The sequence below is a fragment of the Populus alba genome, chromosome 6 (genome assembly GCF_005239225.2).
Source record: "Populus alba chromosome 6, ASM523922v2, whole genome shotgun sequence".
Classification (NCBI taxonomy): Eukaryota; Viridiplantae; Streptophyta; class Magnoliopsida; order Malpighiales; family Salicaceae; genus Populus; species Populus alba.
In genome coordinates this window covers 1,348,878-1,360,797 of record NC_133289.1, presented here as the reverse complement: position 1 = coordinate 1,360,797, position 11,920 = coordinate 1,348,878, and the positions used below count along the sequence as shown (strand labels likewise).

The 11,920-nt window shown below is 36.0% G+C and overlaps 1 protein-coding gene and 1 pseudogene across 1 annotated transcript; both read right to left on the bottom strand.

The window, feature by feature from the left end:
- Positions 1-2,148: 2,148 nt before the first annotated feature.
- On the bottom strand, positions 2,149-5,587 carry LOC118052862 (disease resistance RPP13-like protein 4; annotated as a pseudogene).
- Positions 5,588-6,763: 1,176 nt separating this feature from the next.
- LOC118052861 (cold-responsive protein kinase 1) lies at positions 6,764-10,466 on the bottom strand. Its single transcript, XM_035063932.2, has 9 exons — positions 10,286-10,466; positions 9,632-9,737; positions 9,422-9,493; positions 9,080-9,296; positions 8,772-8,982; positions 8,486-8,602; positions 8,095-8,326; positions 7,533-7,683; positions 6,764-7,240 (listed from the first exon to the last, which is right to left on the bottom strand). Exons 1-9 carry the CDS (start codon positions 10,464-10,466, stop codon positions 7,022-7,024), a joined length of 1,506 nt encoding a protein of 501 aa, XP_034919823.2. The 3' UTR covers positions 6,764-7,021.
- Positions 10,467-11,920: the final 1,454 nt, after the last annotated feature.

Here is an 11,920-nt window from a genome sequence, read left to right as displayed (position 1 = left end):
TTGCAGGACTGTGTTTATGCCTCCACCACCGAGATCATCGGCAAGAGACGTGGTCCAAGATTAGATTTGTTGAGGATTATCAGCTCCCCTGTTGAACCGGGAGCTTCCCTGTTGAAGCGGGAAGGAGAAGAACGCACGGCTGTTGCTTAGCAACGGTGCCGTTTTGGCTGGAAAACAGGAATTTTCAATTTGACCCCTGAACTTTGGAAATTCTGCAATTGGACCCCTAAACAAATAAAAATTTCTTTTAATTTTGCCCTTTTTTGGATAAATTTCAATTAAATCCCTAGATTGGTACACTGTTTACAAAACAGTCCTTAATTCCTGGATTATTCAATTTGGTCCTTAATTAATTCTTTCAATTTTTCCCCCTTTGGATAAATTTCAATTAAGTCCCTGAATTTATTTAATTAATTAAATCAAAGTTTAATTAAGTCCACGAACTTATTAATTCTTCTAATTTCATTAATTAAAATAATCCAAATTTTAAGTAAATTTCCAAACTTAATAATTCTTCAATTTCTGATCAATTTATTCTCAAGTCTGATAATTTCATCCCTGAACTTTGAATTTGCATTATTTTAACCCCATTCTCAAATATATATTTTTTAATCATTGATTTTGTATTGTTTATTAAAAATTGGGTTATGATAGTTGCCTCCTCTTTATAATATTTACGATGCAAAGATATTGAAAAATTTTATTTTCTTTAGCTTTGTGTAGTAAATTTATAAAGAAGGAGAAACTGTCATAACCCAATTTTGGAACAAATATTAAAAATTAAATATAGTTGACAATGGGGTTAAGACAACAAATTTTGAAGTTTAGGGATAAAATTATCAGATTTGAGAATAAATTGGTCAGAAATTGAAGAATTAATAAGTTTGGAAATTTACTTAAAATTTGGATTAGTTTAATTAATGAAATTAGAAGAATTAATAAGTTTGTGGACTTAATTAAACTTTGATTTCATTAATTAAATAAATTCAGGGACTTAATTGAAATTAATCTAAAATGGCAAAATTAAAAGAACTAATAAGGTTGTGGACTTAATTAAACTTTGATTTGATTAATTAATTCGGAGACTTAATTGAAATTAATCCAAGGGTAAAATTAAAAGGGATTTTAATTGAGGTCCAACTGTCCAAAATTCCAAAGAAAGCAGGGGTCAAAATGAAAATGTCACTTTCTGCTGAAACGGCGCCGTGCTGGGGATCGTGCATCTTCTCCATTCCGATTCAACCGAAGACCTGAAAATCTGCAACAAATCCAATCATGACCCCGTCTCTTGCCCACGATCTCGGTCGTGGATTCCATAACAGTCCTGCAAGGGCAGGACTGGTTGAGGGGCAATCTTCTCTATAAAAGGGAGAAGAAAACCCAACAGCATGGAGGAGGACTTTGGGGGACAAAAAACCAGGAACGAGAGACCGAAGACCGGAACGAAACAAAGGCAGAACAGAGCAGAACCAGGGGGAAAAGGGATCAAAACCCAGAACACAGAGAAGAGGAAGAAAAACTGGAGGAGAAGACAGACCCAAACCAGACAAAAAATAAAAAACTCAGGGGAAGACATGGGCGGGTTGAAACAGAGGAAAGGGAAGGCAGAGTTCCTTCATAACTTCGGCAGCCGAAAACAACAAACGAAAACCGGAGGGAGCACAGGAGATCGATCAAATACCAAAAGCAAGGGAACCAGCCATTCGCAGAATCACAAGAACAAAGAGGAAAGAAGGAGACAAAACGTGCAGCAGAATAAAAAAGGAAGAACCCAAACAGCAAGCCGTCACCTTCATCATCACCGAAGCAAAGGAAAGCAGAAGAAGGAGCAGAGGAGAGGAGGCAGCGCCAGCCAGCCAGAGTTCTTTTTTCTTTTTTTAATTTTTTAGTTTTGTTTAAGACCATTTTACTAGTATTTAATAATATAAATTCAAAACAAAGTTCTTATGGTTTAGACTTTTTTTAGTAGAATTTTATCTTTCATCATGATCAGTCTCCATCTAGCTGAACTTTCACTCTAGAATTTTTTTTTTTTTGAAAATAGATTGTGGCATCTCACTTTCAATCCCATAAAGACAGAAATATTTCACATTTGCATGAGCTCCCAAGTGTAATATATTATGCCAGTATGGAATATCAAAACAACAATAATAAAAATACTCATTCCATTATGATGTTATTGAAATTCTACAGCAAAATACAGGATTTTCATAAAATAAACACTCAGTCTTTCTGATGCTGAATACAAATCACAACCAAACTGAACAAACAAACAAACAAACAAGGCAGCACACAGAGTTCTTGCCACACCGGTACATTTTCCACATCCTCAAAAGCTTTGTAGAGAAGATGATCCTTTGTTTTTTTTTTTTTTTTTCCTATTCCCAACTCTTCGATCTTCAATCTTCACTCCTCCTCCATGTAGCCAGCTTGTCGAGAGGATGTGGAAAATTTCTCAAATTCAGACAACCACTGACCTCTGCGTATTGTAACGAAGGCATATCCTCTTCCACCTTTTTCCAGTCCAGCTTCAATTTTTGCAGGACCTTAAAACATAGACCTTCAATGTTCCAAGGAAAATCTCTTCCATCTACAGACAGAGGACTTGTTTGGAAGTCAATGATCTCTCCATTCTCAATACAAATGTATTGCAATTTAGAAAGCCTTTCAGGATTGATCCATGTAGGAAGAGTATCTTGGTGATAACGCCTGAGATACAACTCTTGGAGACTTGGAGGAGATGAAAGGATATTAAGCATCGTAGAGATAATGTTGTCTTCACAATCTTGGGCATCAATGGCTAGTACCTTAAGCTTCTTGAGCTTCAAGAGTACATCCCTTTCATTTTCTGTAATTTCACTGTCCTTGCCGATACTCATTCTCAGCACTCTTAGGTGGACAAGTTTTTCAAGATCACAAAACTTGCAACTTGCTGCTGATCTGCTATTGGATGCCACTTTGAATCCAGACAGTTCTTGAAGATAGGAGAGCCTTTCGATCCCTGAAGGTAGGTATTGGAAACAAGATCCTAAATCCAAGACCACCAACTTTTTCAAAGAAGTGATTTGATCTATTTTGCCTAGTTCATTGAGTCCAGCAAAAACCAAAAACTGAAGGTTGCGGAGCTTTCTGAACGAATATGGTACTTCTTTAAGGCCTACAATACCACTTAGATTCAAATATGCCAAGCGTTTAAGAGAGGAAATCCATTCCACGAGTTCCTCTGTGGAGATCTTCTCCAACTTAGTCAGGGAGAAATCCAACACCCTGAGAGAACCAAGCAACCCAAAATGCCTACCAAACACAACTTGATCATTGGTTGACATTATCAGCAAGGCTCTGAGCTTTGAACTTTTCTTCAATGGTTCTGGGTTCATTTCACTTGTAAAACCCAACCAACGAGAATTTGCAGTCATTTCCTGCTTGCCCTGTTCATCAAATTTGCCAAATGACTCTTCCTCTGCTATTCTAGTGGCCAGTTCCCTCACCATGTCATGCATCTTGCAACAGTAGACTCTTCCATCATATCCTCGTCTATTCACAGCTTCAACCAAGCACCTAGTGACTAGTTCAGAGAGGTAGCGAAAACCCAATTCTTTTGCGGTTTTTGAGCCCTTGCCCTGGATTAGCCCTCTGCAACCCACCAATGGACCAGTTGCTCTGCTTGTATCTCCGAGTCTTCAGGATAAACGGAGAAAACACAATAGACATTGTTTTAAATGTATTGGAAGTTCATCATAGCTCAGTTGAAGAGACGCCATCACTGAGGTAAAATTTCTTCCGGCAGTCAGTTCATGAAAATTTTCATTGATTTCATTCCATTGGCTAACTGAATTTGATCTTGGAGCCAAAAGTGCTGCTACTGCCTTGATTGCCAGTGGAAGTCCCCCGCATTTCTCCAAGAGTTCTTTACCAACTCTTTCGAATTGAGCATCTGGGCATTTTCTATACCTGCACCTGGAAAACGCAGATTTGCTGAACAGCAACCAGCTATCGTTGGCTGTTAGCAATTTTGGCCGATGAATCCGTGACTTGTCAACTCCCATGCTAGTTAAAACTTCTTCGTTTCGAGTTGTGATTATGATGCAGCTGCTTTCTCCAACTGCACTCTGCAACCCTGAGAAAAATTGAATCCACCATCCTTGATTAATGTTCCACACATCATCCATAACAATGAGGCATGACTTGCCTTTAAGTAGTTCATTGAGTTTGTGCAACATTTGAGCTTCATCAGACACAGAGCAACGCGATTCTAATTGTTCCAGCATGCTCCTCATGATCCTCATGTCACTTGAAACTTGAGAAACCGACACCCAAATCATGTTATCATAACGACCAGCTACATGTTGATCATTAAAAATTTTCTGGGCAAAGGTGGTTTTACCCAAGCCTCCCATCCCGACGATGCCGACTAGGAGAAGATCATCTTTTGTGTCGCCAATCCAGCCTCTTAACCTTTTCAGATCCTCTTCTAGTCCAATTATCTCAGACGGAACATAGTCCTGTGCTGTGTATTTCATACTCTGGGATGTGTTATCTCCATGGTCGCTCTGGTCCTGGTATTTTAAATGCTCGCCTAGTGACTTCTCCATCTCCCCCAGTTGTGCATTAACGTCCTTCAACTTCTTGCCTGTTTGATACCAGAACAGTGGCTTCTGAAGTGTCAAACTGGTGCAGGATGCTTCTTTCTGATATTCGTCTCTAACAAGACAATCTGTCATTATGTTGTCAGCTTCGTAAATTAGGTCTCTCAATCTAATCAAAATGGCCTTGACAACTTTCTTCTTTTCCTTGAGGTTCTCTGTGTCAGCAAGCAGGGCCTTTGTAAGGTCTAGCCTGGTCTTCATCAATTCAAACTGATCTTTGAAGTCAAGTGCAAATCTAGCATGTTCTTGCAGAGCTGTGAACACTTGTTGTGTCAGGCCTTGAAGCATAGCATCTACTACTGCCATCTTCTTGTATTTTACCTGTAGAAGAATGTCTTTTTATTTATTTATTCCATAGTCATCCATAATGATAAATCACGAATGCGATACAATCGAAAGCGTCCTACAGACCATATAGATTTTAAACTTCATTCCCATCTTTAGCCTTCTGAAATTCGAACATTTCATCAATTACATGCAAGTAAATCATAGAATTTCTATTTTCTAGTCCTTGAAAAAAACATTTGATTAGAAAAATGGAAGGCACGTCCAGTTTAAGCAACTACCTACGTTGGCAAATTGACTCCATGGTTCAACGCAGGAAACCTTATCTGATCACTCGTAACTCAACATAACAAATGAACAGCCTTTAAAAGAGAAATTGAGTTAGAAATGCTTACCGATGGCTGCTTATAGATCTTGAATATTCAGGGCGGAAATTTAAATCCTGAAAGGACAGAAAAAGTATATCAATCAAAGAACATACGGTAGAAGTGAGAGCATACTTAAATGGCCTGAACCATGAAGACTAAGATGGTCATGAGAGTAAGACTTACCGATGGCTGCAAGTGGCGGAGTTCGTTTAGCTGTGACCAAAGAACTGTAAGGAACTACCGAGAGAAGCCATACCATATTCCAAGCATTGGAGATTAGAATAATTTTGGGGTCATCGATGCTAATATAAAAGGGCTGAGGTATAGATGCTTTGTTAAAGCCACTTTCTTTTTTTTGGCAGATAGCTGAAGTGGGGCAATTATAGCGAAAAAATAGAGGGAAAATAAAAAAGAAGAAGACAGATAATGGGGCCACCACTAAAAATAACCTAAGTCATGTTTGATGGATTCCACAACATTTATTTTAGACTTTTCAAGAAGATAAATTCCCTTCAAAATTATTTTTCTTGATGTTCCTGGTAGATATTTAAGAATAAGGGAATTAACTAAATAATTTTCTATTTTCCACCACTAAAAATGACCTAAGTCATGGTTGATGGGTCCCACAACATCTATTTTAGACTTGTCAAGAAGGTAGATTCCCTTCAAAATTATTTTTCTTTATGTTCCTTGTAGATATTCAAGAATAAGAGAATTAACTAAATAGTTATCTATTTTCCACCACTAAAAATGACCTAAGTCATGTTTGATGGATTCCACAACATCTATTTTAGACTTTTCAAGAAGGTAGATTCCCTTCAAAATTATTTTTCTTGATGTTCCTTGTAGATATTTAAGAATAAGGGAATTAACTAAATAATTTTCTATTTTCCAGCACTAAAAATGTCCTAAGTCATGGTTGATGGATCCCACAACATCTATTTTTTAGACTTGTCAAGAAGGTAGATTCCCTTCAAAATTATTTTTCTTGATGTTCCTTGTAGTTATTCAAGAATAAGGGAATTAACTAAATAATTTTCTATTTTTGCAATATTGTGTCCTTTGGATGACTAAATTAATGTATCTGATTTTATTTTGTTGTCTCTCTCAATTAAGTTAAGAAAACACACATCCAAAAACTTGGTGAAAACAAGAGCCAGCTTTGTGCATTAGAATCTGTAAAGAAAAGTCTACTATACTTGGCATATACCTTTTCTTTTGAAGGACAAATCCCATCATCTTAAACCCATTTGTTTTTTCCGGGGGCCAAGATGTTGTCCACGATACTTGTGTTTGCCAGCTTAATTTTTTTCTTAATTTTTTTTTATTTTTTTGGCAAAAGACGTACGTTTTGGGGCATCTAAAAAAACAAGAGGACTCTATTTATCGTACCAGAGGGAGTATTTTTTTACTCCAATATTTTCCAAGAAGATTCCGATAAAAAAGACCAGGGACATCAAGGAATAAAAGAAAACAATGAGATAAATATCCATAAATATAGAGAAATTGACAAACCACACAATCGCAAGCTATATCGACCATCAGGTCTTGCAGGACAGACTGCAAATCGTTCCACGGTATTGATCTCTTTGAAAAACACACAAGGACTTCAAGGAAAAGAAACCAAGGAGATAACTATCCATAAATGTAGAGGAACTAAACAAAACACACAGCCACAAGCTATATATATCGACCATCCGGTGACGCAGGACAGACGCCAAATCATTCCGAGGTATTGATCTCTTTAGAAATATCCTCAAGGGTTTTTGAACGTTCAAGTACAGCCACAACCTGAGACATTGTAGGCCTGAGAGAAGGTGATTGATCGGTGCACATTATTGCCAGGTTCAAGGCGATCCTTGCTTGTCCGCTTTCACTACTAGTGCCCAACCTTGTGTAAACTAGCTGCTCAAGTTCTTGCTTCGCATGCAACTTACTGGCCTGCATTTATGTGAGAACCTATAAGCAATAAGTCCTCAAAAGAGTATCATATCTACTTACTTTTACTCCCTATTAATGTCCGATCGATGGATACTAATAATACTGAAACATCCAATCCTAAATTACGAGTTTCTTGAATACATCAATTGGATGATGGTTGCTATGAGACCGGAAAATATCAATGGTAGATTCTTCTTTTTCCATTTTTAAAGACAAAGCATTGAAGCGGGTACTTAATTTTTGTTATTTTGACAAAAAGTTTAATTAAAGAGAAACTGTTTCTAGCTCTTACCGTATCTAGAAGAAAAACAGAGTTTTCGTCTCCAGTAGAATCTGCATTATTTTTCCCACTAACGATTTCAAGAAGAAGGATCCCAAAACTGAAGACATCGACCTTGACAGTCATGGCTCTCCGGGTTGCATATTCTGGTGCCATGTATGAACTGAAATTGCAAAGAAATGATAGATTAAATAGGGAACCCAATTTCTTTCTCTAAGCAACCTGGTGTCAACTATCAGCCGAAAAGTCAAAGTTATTGAACCCGGTTCAGGTCACGAATTAATTAAGTGGTTAACTCATGTTCAATTCAAAATGGAATTGTTTTAAGTGTTTTTTTAAATTAAATCTATATAAATTTTTTTTTAAATCAAATCAAGTTTTAACTAAGTCCTGAGTTAGCCTACTAAGTTTATTAAATTTAACAGAATTAACTCCTATCGTATTTACTTTAAAACCCGACCGAGACATCTTTAATAACAGTATGAAAAGGTGCATTACTATGATGGGCACCTTTCCAGTATTCAGAATTAAACTTCATAGAGGAAAAAAAATTGTAAGATAATTTTATACTTACAGTTGTTTTCCTGCTCCAACTGCAATATATGGATTTCCCTCCTCGTAAAGCTTTGCCAATCCAAAATCTGATATTTTGGGATTCAAACTTGCATCAAGCAGAATATTAGTGGATTTAATGTTTCGGTGAATTATTTGTGGTTTCCTTTCATGTAGATACTTCAAACCCTTTGCTATTCCCCTGCAGATATTAAATCTTTTTTGCCAATCAAGTTGCACTTTAGGATTTGAATCTGCAAATAACCAAGTCAATACTCAATCTCTCTCTCACACACACATAGAGATATAAGTTAAATTTTGTGTGAGGACAAAAAATGGCTTCAATTCAGTTATGTCATGTTCTTCATTAAAATTGTTTTGATTGATCCACATATAAACAACTATATCATTACCTGTGCTTTTTTGAATTGTTTGTGGATTCCATCTCAGTAGATTCTTCAAAGCCTTCGCTATACCCTGGCAGATTGTAGATCTTTCCGGCGAATCGAGTTCCTCTGTAGAATTTGTACCTGCAAATCCCCATGGCACTAGTCAATATCATGAAAAGGATACCTCATCTATGGTTTTATAATATTCTTTCATGAAATGAAACATATCAAATAAATCCTAGCTACATAACAGAAGCAACATGGTTATCAACACTGGGATTGAAACTGAGATAAAATAAAATAAAATTACCAAATAAAACTTGTCCAAGTGAGCCATGTTTCATGTATTCGTAGATGAGCAAATGCAGGTGCCTTTTGGAATAACTAGCAAGCAATGTAACAACGTTGTCATGTTTCACGTCCAAGGCCTTCTTAGCATAAACTTCGCTTGCTATTTCATCGACTGCTTTTGACTTTGGGTCTAGCTTCTTCACTGCTACTGTCAGATTTGGCAGGTCAGCCTGCATTCTCCACATGAAGAACCGAAGAGGAATCAAAGAAAATAAAAAAAAGTATCCCTTCAAAGACAAAAGTTCATGAGCAAGAAAAGATTTTAACCTTGTATACTATCCCAGAACGCCCCCTGCCAAGCTCGTTCTCGGGGCTAAAATTTCTAGTTGCATCAATGATCTGTTTAAGGGTGAAAGGTTTACCTATGGCATCATTTATATATACAGAATCACGAATCATAGCTTTAACATACAATCTTTGGAGATGCTGTAATTTCCCCAGCGAGGTAGGAATCACACCAGTAAGCATATTGTTGGATAGATCACTGTTGTGGCAAGATGATCAAACCTCAATTTCCATCATTGTGACCATGTTTAGCTCAACAAGCACAGCACACGGCACCGTAGTGTATGTACAGGTCATGCAATGAGATGGAGTGATGGTACTTACAGTATTTTCAAGTTCTCAAAGTCACCTATTGAATCGTAAATCTGTCCTTCTAACTTTTTGCCTGCCAAATTTCTGACATAGAAATTAAAGTGATTCACAAAAAGAGGAATATTTTTTTATAGGTTTCATGTAAACTTTCTCTTAATTTCTCCTTCTATTGCTTGATTTTGTAAATAACGAACTGATTTTATAATCAAGTCTAGGACATACATTTCAGTGACGGAACAATTTTCATTGCTGTTAGCACAGGAACATACAATCTCCGCATCCTCTTCAGTGGTCTGCAAACTCCTGAGAAGGAGTTGAAGAGCATTTGCTGCCAAAGGTTTCAACACACAAAAGTTCTTTTGATTAAATCCAAAAAAGATATTCTCATGTTCAAGATAAAAATACTTAATCTACATTAATACATAGATGGAATAAATTGATCAAGAATGGAAACTTTGAGGACCACATAAGTTTGAATAGAGTGTTTTAAATAATGATTTCAATCTAAAAGTTTATATGAAATGAGGCTTTACAATATAGCTTTACAATATAATTTTATATTATACTTTCATAAACTACAGGTGAAAATACTAATTCTCAAATTGCTATGCCAAATAGTCTATGATACTATATCAAAATAACTCTTAAAATAAAAATTTATATCATTAAATGAGACTTTAGATTTATATTTCTATCTAATTTTATATTATCTTCTTAATCGACTTAATTCTAAGAAACTTTTTAATCTTCTATCCCCATGCTTTAACTCTATCCTACATCAATTAGTAATTAAAGTTTGGTGGGGGTTCAATTCTAGATAACAACTAAACATATATTCAGCATCTTCGAAAGAATAGAAGATCGATTAATTCGTACCTTCAGAAGCTGTATGGATACAATTATTTGTAGTACTGTTATCGCCATTAGCAGCAGCAGCTTTAGTTCCAATATTGAAAGTAGTGCCAGTGCCAAGTTGCCATAGAAGAAGAGAGACGAGGAGGAGAAGAAGTCTATTAATGAGTATTACTGACAATTCAGAACCCATTAGTTTCGACATAGCAGTAGTACTTCTGCTGTGCTTTGCTTGGTGAGGGTGCATGTGCCCCTACTCGTGTTCTTATATATAAATGTACATGCAGAAAAAAGATAAAACACATTGTGATTCACAACTGTGTTGTCAAAAGAGAGATTATCAACAACTGGCAATCAAATGCTTTGTTCTCTTCAACAGCTTTGTTGCTTTCCTCTTCCTGAAGTAATCTTCAAAATTCAAAGGAATGATATCATCTCACTACGACAAGGTGGGGAAACAGGGACTGATGGGCTATTGGATAACGACTAAAGAGGAAGATTTCTTTTGGAAAGTAACCAAAGTAATTGATTCTGCATACAGTAATGCCTTTTGTGTTCTTCACTATTATTTGTATTTTGTTCCTTGAAATCGGCTCTTGTTGCGAAGCACAAAAATAACAAAGACGAAAGATAAAAAGAGAACGACAAGAAAAAGTGCACAAACGAGGTGATAAAAAGAAAAAGAAATGGAATCAGCTGATACTTAAACAGGAAGATCCGGGACAATTAAAATCTCAGAATTGTACTTAATTGATTAATTAAGTAGTGGGTCAGGAAAAAAGGTGTTGTTAAGTCACTTGTTAATGGGTTATTTACTGGTTGTTGATGATATTTAAATTTGCTTTTCTGAGAATTTGGAATACCTTAAACACCAAGCCAATGCTGGAGAAGGAATCAAAGAAAGGCAGCGAAAAAGGAAGCAAAGCTGCAGAATTTTGCAAAGACAAGAAAGGAAAAAGAAAAAAATGCAGCGTCAAACTTACCAGTGGATCATGCGAAACACGTTGGCCTCAGCAGTGTACAATATAAATCACATAACTCAAACGAGGGTGTCCACTCTCTGGGGCTATATATAATTCCAAAAAAAAAAAAAAAATTAAAGAGTAAAGAAAAAGGCATTACATATTCTTCCTTTAAACTTCACTAAGAAGATTCAAATATAAAAGCCCAAAGACATCAAGGAAATTAACAAAAAGATGGGAAAAACAATCCAAAAAGATGGGAAAAAACATCAAGGAAACTGACTTTTATTAATTAAAAGCACACTGCTAAATTCTTGGGTATTTTGAAATACTCTTCTCACTTATATATATATATATATATATATATTATTATTTTCTTTCAATATTTTAATTTTTTTAAAATTTTAATTTTTTTTTGTTTACGTGGGTCCCAAAAATTAGGTAACAAGAAGAGCCTAACGACTACTAATGGTTGTTATTACAAAATTCTACGGTGGAATCCATGATGGTACGGAGCAAAAACAAAAAATCATTGGGTTTTTGACTTACAAGGTTCTACCCTAAGAATGTTGTATTAGACGTGTTCATGGTCACAAATGGTTTCTGATTGAGAAGGTTCTGCCTCGAGAACATTATAATACTCCGTATGTATTTATATAAACATTTATGCAAAAAAAAGATGAGTAGCCTTCTAATT